General features: G+C 43.5%; 1 protein-coding gene across 3 annotated transcripts; it reads right to left on the bottom strand.

The window, feature by feature from the left end:
• Window positions 1–421: 421 nt before the first annotated feature.
• apcdd1l (adenomatosis polyposis coli down-regulated 1-like) lies at window positions 422–14,559 on the bottom strand. Of its 3 annotated transcripts, XR_012594702.1 has the most exons (5): window positions 4,710–6,358; window positions 4,215–4,398; window positions 2,902–3,421; window positions 1,060–2,014; window positions 422–900 (listed from the first exon to the last, which is right to left on the bottom strand). XR_012594702.1 is itself a non-coding variant. In XM_074641308.1 (4 exons), the coding sequence occupies exons 1-4, from the start codon at window positions 14,097–14,099 to the stop codon at window positions 1,241–1,243; spliced, it is 1,563 nt and encodes a 520-aa protein (XP_074497409.1). In that variant the 5' UTR covers window positions 14,100–14,559; the 3' UTR covers window positions 422–1,240. The 3 variants fall into 3 exon arrangements, 2 of the variants coding, with proteins under 2 accessions (XP_074497409.1, XP_074497397.1); XM_074641308.1 differs by lacking the exon at window positions 4,710–6,358 and adding an exon at window positions 14,015–14,559 and having other exon boundaries at window positions 422–2,014; XM_074641296.1 differs by having other exon boundaries at window positions 422–2,014.
• Window positions 14,560–16,036: the final 1,477 nt, after the last annotated feature.

The following is a 16,036-nucleotide window of genomic DNA, read 5'->3' as shown; positions in this document are numbered from 1 at the left end:
ATAAAGTTATTGTATTGTATTGTATGTGATAACACGGACAACGCTGTGGTAGCAACCTGTCAATCACAAGGTAGCCACGCCCTAAAGCATCCCCTGCTTTATGGTCTATTTGACTCTAAATGGGACCATAATTTACTAAATGAACATCATGCTGTATTGAAGAAGACTTGAAACTAGAGATTGAGACCATAAACTCATGTTTACAATGTTAACTGAGGTAATAAATCAAGTGAGAAGTAGGATCATTTTCTCATAGACTTCTATACAATCAGACTTCTTTTTGCAACCAGAGGAGTCGCCCCCTGCTGGCTGTTAGAAATAATGCCAGTTTAAGGCACTTCCATGTTGGCTTCACTTTTCAGACGCGGAGGTTGCCGCCTGCTGTAGACTCTTGTTTTAAAGACTAATTGAACACAAGACGTTATGAAAAGCCATTTTTAATACACATAGAAAATAATCACTTCTTAAATGGCAAAACTAACTAAAATATTAGACCAAAATCTTTCTCTTATCAAAAAGTACAGTATAAATGGTTAAAATAAATATTCATTTGATTTGTTTAGATCGACTGCTGATAGAAAAGCAGACTAATACACAAGCTTTGACAGAGGATAGAGATAAAGCAACATTTCACACCACAGTGGCATTAGACCAATGAGGATGGCAATTATAGATTACACATTTTCCACTTTCCAGCTTCTTTTCTCTCCAGCATGTTGAGAAAACAATGTTCTGTACAAAGTGCATTAGTTATACTGCATCTTGGATGAAAATGAGCTCTTGTTTGAAGTTGTGGAAAGTCCATGGCTTTCAGTTTGGTGTGGAAATAAGCAATCCACATTTCTTTGATCTTGCTTTGTAATAATAGTGTGAAGAAAACTGCATTTACCCAGAAATGATCTGTGAAGTGAGAACATGTGATCATTACACAAAAGGAAGGACAGTATAAAAGAATATATATTTTTACATACTGAAATGATGGCATTTGTATATATTGGTGGTTTATATACAGATAGGTAGAAATGCAGCTGAAGTTAAGAGTCATTAAAGTGAACCTACAGGCAGCATCTGAAAGCCAGATATCAAACATTATTCAGCTCTCCTGAGTGTCTCGTGATTTTCTTGACCATCGCACATGTTGGTCATCATCATATGGAGGAAGAGTGAAAGAAAGCTGCCAGAAAACAATGTCCATCAATGACTTCAGCTGTGTAACAGGCTTGATTCGTGAACAATGTCTCTAATAAACACAGAACCAGCTGCACAGCACAGATCCCAGCACCAGTAACACCAGCTGTGCCAGTCTCGCTGTCCCGCTGGCTGCTAACTGGACTTGCTTGCTGTTAAAACCTGAGCCATAGCGACGTGAAGGCTGTGTGTCCCCCCCACTGCAAAGCACCATGGGAGCCTGAAAGGAGGTGGGCCTCCTCTGCAGTCGGTCTGGACTGGACCCGTCAGCCGGCCTCTCTCCGATGAACAGCAGCGGGTGTTTCCTGTGATCCAGCTCAGTCTTGAAGAGCTCATACTCCTTATGTGGCAACTTGATTCCCAGCAGGGTGCACCCATCTGTGGGGGTCAAGTCCTGCTCCATCCCGACCTCCCAGCCTCCGGCCTGACCACACTTTCCAGGCCTCGACCCATTCAGCAACTTCGCTGTGGTCTCCTCCACGGCTGTGACTCTCACCTGGATGACCTTGAAGACGAACTCGGTGGCTCCTGAGACCTTGGCGGAGGGGTTTCCCTGAGCATAGTGGCCCGAGGCTCTCAGGGTGAAAGTGGGCTGAGAGCACGCAGGGTCCGAGTAGTGTCGGTAGACGCCTTCCCACGCGTGCTGGTCAGGATCGAAGGTGAAGTCTCGGGTGAGGAAGAGGACGTTGGGACGGGTTTCGCAGCGCTGGGTGACCCAGCGGCCGGCCAGAGACAGAGGAGCTGCAGGGCTGCGGGGCAACACCGGGGGGCGCTGCTCTGAAGAGCGGTACACCAGGGCGCACACAGGGCAGGGGTGGATGTGATGCTGCAAAGATTAAAGGAGAGGTGGCACAATGTGATTTAGGGCTGAAATTAATGAATATTTAATTTTCCTTTAAGTTGTCGATTGTTTTTTTTTTATTACTTGCTTAATCAATTACCAGTCACTTATAAAATGTGAGAAAATTGTGTTAAATTTAAATGTCAAGGACTAGAGAATGGCCTCAAACGGCTTATTTTGTTCAGGAAATAGTCCACAACCCCAAATTATGTTTTATTTAATTTGAAACAATTAGTCAACCAACAGAAAGTGTATAGTAATAGTTTAACTATTTATGTTTGTTTTGTTTTTTTAGCAAAAATTACAAACATTTGATGGTTTCAGTTTTTCAGATATGATGATTTGTTGCTTTTATTTGTCATTATGATTCAGTAAACTGGAAATTTGTAAGTTAGTAAACTAAACAAAATGTCACCTTGGGCTCTGAGAAATTGTGATGGGCATTTGTCACTTTTTTTTACATTTAATAAACTAAAAATTGAACTGATTGAAAATAATCGCTACATTAATTGATAAGGAAATGAATCATTAGTTGCAGACCTAGTTTCATTCACAAAGACAGAAAATGCAGCAAATCTTCATATTTGAGGTGCTGGAACAGCAATAACTTATCAATTATCAAAATAGTTGCTTATTGGGAGGAAGACTGAATATTATTCAAACTCTCCAAAACAATATTTGAAGTTGTGTCTGAAGATTCGTTCTTGACCTTAGAGACAGATGAAGTGCTCTCTTGGGAAAGGCGCTGAAACTGCTTTACTGTTGAGCTGCTAACAGTACAAGATGTTTGTACCTCTACCTCTATAATTAATCTTCCACACTCCTTCTCTGTTCATCTCTCTCTGGTAAATAAAAACGCAGTGATGTCTCACCATGGCATTCTGCAGAGGCTGTTGGTACCCTGTAGGTCTGTACTGAGTCCTTTGTGTCCAGTCAGTGTGAATTTCCCCTAAGAGCAGCTCCTGGACCTTCCCTCCATGGCTGTGGTGCTGCGTCTCCACCCGTATCAGTCCCATCTCCATCATGGAGAAGCCCAGTGCTGCCAGACACCCCCTCCCTGCCCGGGTGTTGTACAGCTCATACGGCTTCCCCGGCACCACTCGACCCAGGCTCAGACCCACGCAGGTCGGAGGCAGCCTGGAGGCCAGCCTCTGCTTGGCTGCCACGCTGTGGACCACGATGCCCACCTTGCTGAGGTGGTGTTCAGCTTCGGTGCCCCCGCGGGTGATCCAGGAGGCCTGGCGCAGACGGAGCTTCCCCCTGATCATCAGGGAGTAGGCCGGGTTCTCGCAGCCGCTGTCGGTGTAGTAGTGCTGCAGGGCCTGGAAGTGACGGCTGGAGTGGAAGGTGTAGGAGCGGGTAAGGAACTCTGGACCGGGACGAACCTCACACCTGAACACGGAGGAATGAAACGGTCAAAATGAAAAAGATGAAGTTGTGTCATGAATAGATTTCAGACAAAAGTGAGCAGAGGTTAGTTTTCTGCCACATCATGGGCCACAGCTCAGTCAAGTCTCAAGTTACAAGTCATCATAAGCAAAAAGCTGCTTATATTTCATTTCATTTAGTCTCTAACTGTGTCTGTCTGTCGTTTGATGCTTTGCAGGTCATGCACAGCGGGTTTTTAGAGCTGAAAACAGCTTCCTGCTGCTGCTGGAAACAATCACTGATAAAAGCAGTGAGGGAATCAAAAAAGTTGTGGGCCCCGAAAAACCAAAAACAATGAGGTGAAAAACTCATAGCTCAGCTTCAGAGAGAGTGAGTCTCTGTGGGTTTGTCACTAAGAGCGACTCCTTTCCCACAAAGGTAGTCATGTGATCCATTGTTGATAGAAAAATATAGATTATAGCTGCTTTAAATATTCAAGGTGTATGTATTTTTTTTTTAATTCTGCTTTCAGGATTTTACCAAAAGGTTCTTGAATACCAAGTCAAGTCTCAAGTCCACATTTCTGTGCTTCAAGTCTGACTGAAGGCCACATCTCAAGTCTGCAAATCTGGTGATATCTGCTACGATGACTGTCTTTTAATACAGATATCATTAATCTACAAGGGATAAAACAATTTGAAAAGATGATAAATCAAAGAAAACAACAAGATGAAGTGTCTTATTAAGCTTCCTTGACATATTATATTCTCTAAAATCTCTGTAACTCTTGCTTTGGCATGTCATCGCTACAATTCACCTTGTTGACACCCATGTGCCGTCCAGTCTTGGGGGGATGTCTGCTGTGATTCTCACTCGGTCCTGTAGGTGGCGGTACTGACAGTCTTGCTCCCACTGCAGGCTCTCACTGAGGTTGGAGGAGGAAGTGAAGGAGGCTGTGGGCACCTCCCATAGTTTACTCCCGGTCCCAGCCACAAACACGGCTACAGAGGAAGGGAAAGTCAGAAAACAGTGTGTAAATATTATCATATCAGATAAACACTGAGGCTCCATTACGCTTCGTTTAGATTTCAAGGCTGAGTTTGGGTGGATGTAGGAAATGAACACCACCAGATGATTAACGTCCTCCTCCATTTGAAAATGAAGGGAACAGATAATAGCCATGAGGGAGTATTCACATCTTCTCCCTGTTACATCTAAACACACTTCTGGTTGACTGCAAGCTGTTTGAGGGCTGTAATTTTGGTACATTTTCCGTGTAATGAGTGGTGAGTGGGTGCTATAGAAGCCATACATAGCTGTGAATCAGGACGTTGGCCACGGTGCAGACAGTTTTGGCTTGTCACTCCAATCAGCCTGCAGCTGCAACACACAGGCCTTGTTTTGGGGGTTTGCTCGGAGGCAGGAGGTGTGTGTGAGCACGAGTGCATGCTCTTTGTATGAGATAAACCAAACAGTGGGTCTCTGACAGCAGCAGGCCGGCCGAGCCAAACACATTCAAGAAACACTTACAATGATGAATGTTGTGGCTTGACTTTTCCCAAACACTGACAGTTCAGTTAATCCAAATGAAAGCATTATTCACACCATAACATTTATTGATCTGACACGTGCACATCTGCATTCTGTCTGCCTGTCGCTGGTCATCATAACTGCACTTTCTGCTGTTGTTGTTGAACAGAGATGTGTGTCGACATGGCAAGGCCGAGCGCTCCGATCTGGTTTCAGTTGAGACAGAGAGGATTTTCTGATTGCACCCTCATGGCTGCAACGTGAGGAAACCCACTGGGCTTTGTCCGTGCAATGTGTTGTGAAAATGATGGCTTCAGTTTCATCCTCCCAAAAGAAATGTCAAAAAGTGAAGGGGGATGAGTTCTCACAGACGCCTCCATCTCCTGTTTTCTCTCAGACTGTTTGACATGTTTTTCCTCTCACACTCGTCCAATCACTTTTATTCTTAAAGGTACAGTGTGCAGGATTTTGTTGGCATCTAGTGGTTTGGTTGCAGATTGCAACCAACTGAGTACCCCTCCGCTCCGCTGCAGAGTGTAAAACTGTGTTAACACCATTCGCCTTGCTCAGAGGCCATCCTTACCATAATAACACTACTTTAGGAGCAAGAGTAGTCAGACAGCGGTTTTGCACTCCGCGGCTCACGTTACCCCAGTTTCGCAAAATGTGTCGGAGAACTACAGTGGCCTTCATGTAATGTAAAAACGCGAAAGGCTCTCTCTAGAGCCAGTGTTTGATTTGTTTCTGTTCTGGGCTACTATAGATATATGGCAGAGCAACAAGGCGGACTCTGTGAAGAGGACATGCTCCCTATGTAGATATGAAGGGCTCATTTTAAGCTAACGAAAACACAACGATTCTTAGTTTCAGGTGATTATACACTAATGAAAACATAGTTATTAATATTATATTCCATTTCTGTTAAGAGATCCCCTGAAATGTTACACACTGTTCCTTTAATGGTGAATTGTTGTTTTTACACGCCAGTTTTTGTACCGATTAAACAAATTAAATATAGCATGTTAAATAGTGAGCTTTAGAGGTGCTGCTAGATTTGTTACCTTCCGTCTCCCCCTATTTCCAGTCTTTATGCTAAGCTACGCTAACGAGCTGCTGGCTGCAGCCTTATATTTAACAGTCACACATGAGAGTGGTATCAATCTTCTCGTCTAACTCTCTGCCATGAGAGTATTTCTGAACTTTTGCTTTAAGTCAGAGTATCCAGCTTGATTTCTCCTCTGTTTCCCTTTTCCCTTTTCTCTTATTCCCTGTTGCTCCCCTTTATCCTCACAGCTCTCACATTCTTACTCTCACTTTCTCAACTTTCCTGAGGGTCATCTGCGGTCAACAGCTTTATGGGTGAAATCTCTCTCCCCTTTTTCTCTCATTTGACTTGGGGGTGAACATCACCTGTCGAGCCTCCAGTTGAGCTGGGAGTTAGTTGTTGAGCCACAGATCAGCTTGTTCTCTTCTGACTGAGCTGAAGGAAAATGGGGACTTTGAATGGAAAGTGTGTGACGTTGAATTTCTTTTTTTTTTTCTTTAAAAGGGCTCCAAGATGGCGGCTGCTTGATCGGCGTTTATTAGCCTTGTTAGTGTCAGACGGAGGATATTTTTTGTTCCCTTCACTCTTGGAATGCTTCCCATATGCTGACCACAACCACAGACATGTGTGCAGCGCAGTCATTTCCTAGCATCCTTCCACCTGACACACACACAAGGACAGACACACACACACACCCATATGTAGAGTTTGCCTAGTTTGAACTATAAAGTCACAGACCACAAAACCAGATTTAAGCTCAAGGCCCATTTCTACTCCTTCAAGCTGCCTGTCAATTTGTTGATTTGATTAATACTTCTTCTTTCCCGTCATATGCATTGAAACAATTTTCCTCATGTGCTGATGTGTTTGTTTATGCTCCATGTCACTGCAGCTGGCGAGGGAACCCGGTCAGTCGGACCCAGCTGCGCTCCCACGGGACAGCTCGGAGCAGAAATACTAATCAGGATTAATTAATTTCCACTGCTCCTTGCAAGTCGTCCAATCGGTCTGTTTTGTGTTATCCACCCTTTGTAGCTGCATGCAACATGTTGCCTCAGCGGTTACTCACACAGTGCAATGAATGGACAGAGAGGCAAGAGTCGCAGGATGTGATGTGGAGTGATTTTGGGTTGCTATATTTGAGATTCAGTTTTTTTGCCAAAACATTTCTATATAGTGTTTCTTGAGGTCACTTGTCATTCAGCCCCTCTCCCTCTCTTGGATCTCTTTCCAGTTGGGCATATGGTTGCATTTACTAAAAGAGTACTCATAAAAGCAGAGCTTAGTAAAACAAAATTGCTCATCGTGGGTTTTTAAGTATTCCTCTACAAAAGAGCCTATTCCAACCACAAGTGAGGCGATGTTGTAATACATATGATAATATCCAACCCCCATCTCAATTTGGAGGAGATGGGGGACTATTTTAGTTGATTCACTTCCTACACAGGCAGTCAGATGTCATTAGTTTTACCCTGCAATGGTTCCCTCTGATTTATTGTTCCACTATGGCTCCTAAAACCTCCCCCCTGATGTAGTCTGCACCTCTCTGTCATGGTATAATGCTCGGTGCATCTTTCAGAGACAGATTTAATGTATTTTTACCAATAAAACTCACTGTAAAACTGACGTAACTGATGTGAACAGTTACATTTATGATTTATGTTGGATTATATGCTCAGCTGCCAGTTTTTCTGATGCAGTTTAATACAACAGTACTGTAATAAATAAACTGGCAACTGAGTGTACATATGTGGGATTTAGGTTTGCCTAGAAAAAAAATTAAACAAAATGTTGTTTATTGTAATTATGTTGGTGTCAAATATGGAAGCTCATTACACAACAATAATCCAACTAATCAGTGAGCAACTATGGGCTTCCTACTGCCTCATAACTAAAAGATAACACAGGTCAAATTGATTAATTGCAACGCAAAACATTTATTAAAATTAACGTTGACTCTGATTTTACTGAAAGTCAAACTATGTCCCTAACATGACTTCATAGGGGTCAAAGGTCAACACATGTGGTTAGTTCACTAAAGCACTACAGCCAATAAATAACAGGCTCTTCCCACATTAAAGGATATGTTCATATTTTTTTCAAGTCTGTCTTAAAACAACAGTCAAGTGCTCATGTGAACATTGAAACAGGTTGTGCTCGCTGTAAACGTTCCTCCTGTTGGTACTGGCAATTACAACATCTCTTTCTAATGTGCATCCAGTGTGAAGGCCGAATTTTTTTCATGCCATTAATTTGCACATTAATATATTTTTTAAAAACTGTTATTTTTGTCATTAATATTTTCACACAAAACCCCGAATATTACACAGCAAAAAAGCGTCATACTTTTTCTCAGAACAAGGTTGATTTTCTGAGCTTTCACACCGCAAATAAAGGCATCAACCAATCACGTTGTGCAAAACGGGTTGAGTTATATTTATTAAACAACAGCACAGAGGCTCCGTGGTCCAAGATGGCAAACTTTATTACTCCTTTCACCTTGACAAATGTAGCGCAGACCAGATCCACTCCTTCCGTTTTTACCTTTCACAATAAAAGCCCTGGACACATAACATTCACAGGCGAGTATTTCGCATTTTAGTGTTGTCTATTTGTCACGCCCCGGTGTGTAAAGGTCTTAAGAGATGGCGGATAGAATCCACAGTTTTTCTGATGTGCAAAATTGTGAAGCTAATATGAGGCTTCAGACGTCTGAGTTAATCAAATCAAATGGTAATTTTGAAGAGAAACACTGTTTGGGAAACTCAAAGGGGAACTTTGTACTAAAATTACTTTGGAAGATACTCTCTTGATTTGCCTCATATTCAAACAAACATTTTTGCACAGAACGAGGACTGTGGTTCACCATCACTCACATTGGGAGCTTATTAAGAAGGGGTCTCTTAATGGTCAGTATTAAGACGAGGAAAAGCCTGTTTCAGTGCTCATATAGGCACCTGACTGTTTTAAATGTGAACCTATCCTTTAAGGAGAATGAGACACAACATTTGGATTGCCATAACATCACACAAAGAGAGGTTACAACCAATTGTGATAGCTCATTTTGTTCATACGGGTCAGGGCTGTTTATATGTTGACCGACAGCGAGATAGGCTGATCTGTCTGTGTGCAAGCCTCATTTAAACAGTGTGTGAGAAACCGGCATTCTGCTGTGGCTGATAGGGTTAAAGCCACTTCTCTCTCTCTCTGTGTTCCTGCCTTTCTGCAATGCTGCAGTAAACCTGATGTCATTGACAGCAGCTGGACAACACACTTCAGATGTTGAGTTACTGGCAGCCAGAGACAACGCTCGTCCCCCATGTGTCATCACGCAGTATCATGACTCCCCCACAAGGGGTCAGCGCAGCAGCCTGTGACCTGCGTGTGGTCTGGACGGTCAGTCTGTCATCACCACCAACACTGCCGCCGCCACCGGCCCTCGCTTCAGCCGACTGATGAGCGGCCAAAGTAATCTACCTGTCTTTGAGCTCCCATATTCATCCTGTTTCCACACACACACACACGCATGCATGCATTTTCACAAAAGCACACTGCACACATTGATTTACAGCACACTGCAGAAGGGTTACCATTTATAAAAGACCTCCAGGCTGCACTCTGTTTGTTTGTTTGCACTTGTGATTACGGTTTGGCAGCCTTCGCTCTTCCTCTCTCATGTCTCATCCGCAGCGCCAAAGTCAAAATACAGTTTTATGTACTTCTTTATTTTGGAGCTATCCTGGAAAAACAAGAACCAGATCCTGGTACTTTTCATTCAGGGCTTGTAGCGGGAAATTAAGTGCTTGACGTTTAAGTCAACGTTGTGTCTCGTTCATTAGAGAGAGAGAGAGACACCTTTGTCTGCTTCATAGCTGCTTCTATTGAGGCTTTTAATGGAGAATCCAAAGTGGAGGCAGTCAAGAAAAAAATGTTGGTGGTGCAGTAAAATGATGGCACAGTAGGACCAATCCCTCCATGTTCCAGTGTTTTATGTGTTTCCTACTTTTTTTTTTTACTACATCCTCACCCCATTTCTTTCAGTGTGGTACTGTAAAGCCACTTTCTCATGTCTCTTTGCCTCAGTGCTGCAGGACAAAACCCTCCAAACTGTCCCTGAAGTGCCCGCTGCCCTCCTGGCCCACCTCCCCCTCCACTGATTACCGCCCAGCTCCCCTGATGAAAAAAGCCCATGATGTTTACGGCTCATTTCTCCTGGATGGATTTCAGATTCCTCCCTCCTTTTTTTCTCTCGTCTTTGTTTAATTTTTTTCCCCCCTCCGTGTGTCTGTCAGTGGTTGATGAGGTGAATGAAGTTGGTCAGGAGGATGAAGGGGGGTTGAAGGAGGCTTCTTCATGAGCCAGGATGACAAGATTAGTGAGGTGCATGTGTGTGTTTTCCTGTCTGTGACGCTACAGTAGCTGAGAGATCCTGCTCATTCCACATATTTAGGTGACTGCTGCACATTATTCACAGATCACAGCTGCTTTTTCAGTCACTGAGCTGTCCTCCAGATCTAGGTAGATAGGTGTTATGTGATGGTGATTCCCAACTTTATCTGTCCTGTGAGTTGGGAATCACTGTCTTCATTCGTCACAAGTTACAACGAAGGGCTGTCTGCAGCCATTCGTCACAAGTTGCACATGTTGTTGCATTTGTTTTAACCGCTGGACAAAGTTTGGTACATAAGGACTATTCAGATTATTTCTCTCTCTTGTGATGGTGGACCAGCTCAGGAGCAGCTGTATTGTTCTATATAGCAAAAAGCACCTATCAGGTACCAATGTTGGGCAAGTTACTTGAAAAATGTAATCAATTCATATATTATTACTGAATTACTCAGCAGCAAAAGTAATTATGTAACATTACTTTTTACTTTTACTAAACCAGCTCCATCTATTTGCCTTTGAACAGCTCCAAAGCCTCCACGTGTCACATATTCTATACTTAACATGTATAGAAGTAGAAAACAACACGTTGTGAATTGACAAGCTGCCAGCTTCCTGTTTTACTGTCCATCAACAGCTACTATTAGCCTAGCCCAGGTGACTAACCCCCAAGTCCTCTCCTTAACCGAATGTAGGCAAAGCTGCCGATGGCTATACCTTGCAGCTAAGAATATACAACATGTAAATGAGACAACTTTGAGGATCACTGCCTTCACACTCCTCCAGCCTCTGCGCAGGGCTAACATGTCTCACAGCATGTGGAAATTGATATCAACGCTCCGGCAAATGTTTTGTAGAGGCTCCATTACACTGTGTGATTTTGGGCTGTCTGAGATGAAAGTTGACAATTGTGAGAGAAACGTGCACGCTTTCAATCCAAAACGGTGGTCCCCTATAGATCATGATGTGAGACGCATCTACCGACTACTTTGGTGACCATAGACCAGAAATTTGGCACCAAATTTTGTCAATGTGACTGCTGCAATGACCCACGTCTACAAACCAACCGATCCGAATATGACATGAAGTGACGCAGAATACACTGGCCGGTGCAATATTTAGTTGGTGCCATTTTTGAATTGAATTAAGGGGAAATAAAACACACATGCACACGCCCAAACCAAAACAATGGACGCAAAATGACAAAGAAGTTTTTGGGACTTTGGTAAAGAAGAAAAGCTGCATTGCTTCATTTGATGACATGTCTCTGCTGTGTGACATGCAATAAACTTACACAATCATTGCCTAAAGACAGCAAACATGTCGAAGCACAAATTGTCAAAATAGAGTGTTACTAGGATACATAACTGTAATGTATTGAAGTTAACATTGTTATCCCTTACACTACTTGTTGCTAAACAAAAGTAATCACACTACTGTAGCACGTTTAATGAGTTACTGCCCAACACTGTGAAATCATTTGCTGCTGTACCCTACTTCTGTCTCTCTCCCTTCCCTCCTTCCTTGTCGCCAAAGTTAGGCCAAGTTCAGGTTGATTTAGAGGTCTTTCAAAGAACATGAGGTCTGTTGTGTTATTCTAACCCTGAGTCTCACCCTCTCTGTTTTATGGGCTTTAACCCCAGCATCTGAAAGCGGTCTCCCGGACCAGGAGTCTCCCTCTGTCCCCGGGGCAGCGCACGGACGACCGCTGTTGTCTTTTCATCACAGTGTAAGCCGGTTAATCCGTCAGCCTCGTTTATTTAGAGAAGGGATCTACAGAGGTTTGCCCAGTGGACGCCGCTGCCAGTTCCACTGCGGTTAGCGAACTCTGGCTCCTGTTCACAACAACTCACACATCGTCCTGCTGCATCTCACACCTTCATCATGAGTAAAACAGCTGCCGCGTCGAGCCAACACATCCACCTACTCCACCATTTTCTCAGCTTTGTGCTGTACCACTGGGTTTTGTGCTATTAGACAGAAGATTCCTGACATTGTGGTGTATCTTTTTGGTGGACAGCCGAGGCGGTCGATATGTAGATAGCAAAACAAGAGAAGTTGATGGTCCATTGATGTTTTCGAGCTGAGATTACATCGGTTTCACCTTAATCCAAAAGCTCGGTTTGGAGATGTTTTTGGGAGATCTGGCCGCTGGATGTTTCACATACTTGGAGAGTTTCAAGCTGGGATGGGACTGTTACAGGCCAAAACATGAACACTGCATCCAAGGTTTAATTTATATGAATATGATCAAGGGTTTCTGGGGTTTCCTATCCAGTCTAGTTCAGTTCAGATCTTCACAACAAGAAATTCTTTTGTCCAGGAATCCACCAGACCTCATCCAAATATTCACTGTGGTCTCTTCCATGTGGCCACTTTCATCTTTCTCACTTCATCAAGGCAGAGAGCTAAGCATTTGTAGCTTTAAAGTTAAAAGTTGGTGCTCAGTAAAAAAACAAGCAAACAGTCAGTATGAAGATCACTGGCTCGGGAAGCTTTCCCCCACTCACAGAAATGACATTACACCTGTCAAAATGCATCTGAATTTAAATTATATTGTCCAAATGTCCGCTTTGATATCAGTGTTGGCTCCTTAAATTAATTCTCTGCTCTGTTTTGGGTTAAGAGCTGCTCAGCTCCTCCTGACATCTGGTCAGGGCCAGCGACTCAACCTCGCCTGTCTGCTCTGGGCTTAAGCGGTGAAAAGAAAACAATCCACAGGTACCAGTCTACCAGTGAAGCAGCGAGGGGTGGATGGAGAGAGTGGAGAGAGGGGTGGAGAGGTTTTTCAGGGTGATGATTATAACTGGGCAGATGCCTCCTCCTGTCTGTCCCATCACCCTAACCAACCCTGATGGCCAAAATGCTGCGATCGAGGTTGCGGCGGCTGGACAATCAGCTCTGCACAGCAGCCTGAGGTCAGTAATGGCTGTCTCCTGTTATTCTAACCATTAACATAATGGCAACATTAGTTCCAGGGCCACGCTTCCCCGCTCCGAGGGAGCCATTGTTTAAAGGCACCCGCCAAAGCTCTCTTTTAAAGACTCCTCCACTGGCCACAGATCCGACCGACGCTTTGAAGACACACAGAGGAGGAGAGGGGGAACACAGACCGGCTATTCATAAGCATAGGTCATGTTTTTACTTTTCAAAGTGCTGATCCACATGTTGAACCCTGCAAATCATTTGAATTGTGACAAATTACATAATAGCTTCCTTGTAATTATGAGTTTGTCTGTTATAATCTCTTCCTTTTTTGTCTCTGTGTCCTGCCATGTGTTCTTGAAGCTAAATCCGCAAGTGTTCAGCTTATTTCTCACATGAGAGAGCGTTTATCTCGGGATTTTTTTTCTTTCATACTGCAGAAGCTTTGGATTACAGGCGGAAATCTGCTGCAATCTTTTAAGATCTGATTCTAAATGCGAGACTTACAACTTATTCCCATACCAAGCTTAAACTAATCTTTTAAAACAAGTTATTTTTCATCAAAATCTGGCAAAACAATTAGGCTTTGTATGAATTTAATCAGGTGAAATCTGAACAAATCCACTTGTCAAAAATAAGTTAGTAAATTAAGACAAACTTTAAAGCTGTTTAAACAGCTGGAAGGACTTAAAGAAAGACACTATCATCCTGCAGACAGTGCCTGAACTCACCTTGCCACAGCCACAACAGCCAGACTGCCCTCAACAGGTGACTGAAACGTCCGTTTGACATGTTTCCTGCTTCCGCACACTTCATTCACACACTCCTCAGCTCAGAAAACAAACGTTGATCCTTGGGAAATCCAAGACAGAGGGGCTCCTGTCAACAAGAGACGATCATGTAGGATATCACCATGACACGAGCACATATATACCAAGAGTCCAGTAATCCCTCAGATGAAACTCTGGTCTCCTGTTCTTCTTCTTCTTCTTCTACCTCCACTTCTTGGCTTCCATGGTCTGATAAGAAAGTCCTCAGTTGGAACCACACGCTTCATGCAACTTCTCCACACTGCTGCTTTCCTTAAGTGGTGGAGAGTAAATGCTCTCTCTCTCTCTCTCTCTGTCTCTCTCTCTGTCTCTCTCTCTCTCTCCACCCCCCTCTCTCTCAATCACACACCATTGCCTCACTACTGTGCAGCTCTGTGGATCTGTTCCACTCCATGCATGTGCAGCGAGTGTGTGCGTGCATGTGAGCAGGAGTATTTTGTGTGTGTGCACTCCTGTCTGGCTCTTGTAGTTTTGAGCCGAGAGGAGGGAGTAGGAGAGAGAGAGATGGAGGGAGAGAAAGTTTCAGTGTGTGTGTGTGTGTGTGTGTGTGTGTGTGTGTGTGTGTGTGTGTGTGTGTGTATGTGTGTGTGTGTGTATGTGTGTGTGTGTGTGTGTGTGTGTGTGTGTGTGTGTGTGTGTGTGTGTGTGTGTGTGTGTGGAGGAGGGGGTTCGAGCTTCAGACTTCCTAAAGCGAAGGCTCCGGGGAGCTTTTAGAGCAAGGTGCAAAAGGGCAGCGGTGAGTAGGAGTTAATGCTGCAGCCACAATGCTACACCACATCTGATGCTACACCCAAAATACAACAACATGTTTTCTCACTCTATGGGTATCTAGCATGCAGATATTTTTGTGTTGGCTTGAAGATATTCAGAGATTTCTGCCTCCACCCTAATAAAACGGAGGTGAACGGAACTTTGTCTGTTATGATTACAGCATCAAAGCTGCAGTGGGTAGAAATGGAGCAAATATGATTAAAAAAAGTTATTTGTATAAAACGGTCACTATATCCTGACAGATGAGAAAAATAACGTGCCTCTGTGTCTTCTGGTGCTCCTAATGGCATCTGCAAGATTTCACAGGCCGGAGGAAAACAAGCAGTCAGAGCTGATCTGGAGTCTGCCGTCCAGCTTCCGTCTATGAGAGCCACGACTCAATTGCACGCGAACTCCGACCAATTATTCAATATTCAAGACATTCAATTGCATGGAAATATTTTATATGTCTTGTTCATCACTTTATACACATTTCTCAGAAATTCAGCCTACTACTGTAAGACATTATTTGCTCTTTGGACCCTTTCTCCTCTAGAATTTAAAATAGAGTTTTGTTGGTTTGAACAATATTTGGTTGCACAGCGTGAGTCAACAGCGACGTGTCTAAATGTCCCAGTTACTCTGGATAAAAGTTTTCATTGGAACTTGGTTCTACCGAAGAAACAGTCCCAATAAAAACTGTTGACAGTGAGGTCTGTGGTTTAATGAGAGTAATGGAACACTGTTTCTGGAAAAAAAGATGCTCCTGTTGATGTTTTAAAACTTTTTTTTAACGGTCTGAAAACCACAATTAAAATTCCATTCGCAAAAATCTCATAGACGGATATCTCAAAACTTTTGTGAATAAAAGTAAAACTATCTGCATGGCTAGATATCAGTGTAGGTGAGCGGGGAAATGGGTGAACCGAACCTTTAATTCAACAGCAAGAAATGTCTAAACTGAAACCTGCAGCAGCTGCACTCACACAGTTTGCACAAACTCATATCACATCCTATTAGAAAGGCTCAAGCACAAACAAACGCCCCAGTCACACTGATTCATATGTTCTGCGTACACATGTGGTCTGATGGAGCTGTTGACACTGTTGACCGCTGCAGAGGTAAAAAAGGATTTCAAAGAGCCTGCCAAGGGAGAGTTGGCAGCACATCTAC

Source organism: Sebastes fasciatus, chromosome 1 (genome assembly GCF_043250625.1).
Source record: "Sebastes fasciatus isolate fSebFas1 chromosome 1, fSebFas1.pri, whole genome shotgun sequence".
In the NCBI taxonomy this organism is placed as follows: Eukaryota; Metazoa; Chordata; class Actinopteri; order Perciformes; family Sebastidae; genus Sebastes; species Sebastes fasciatus.
This window is presented reverse-complemented; position numbering and strand designations above follow the sequence as displayed.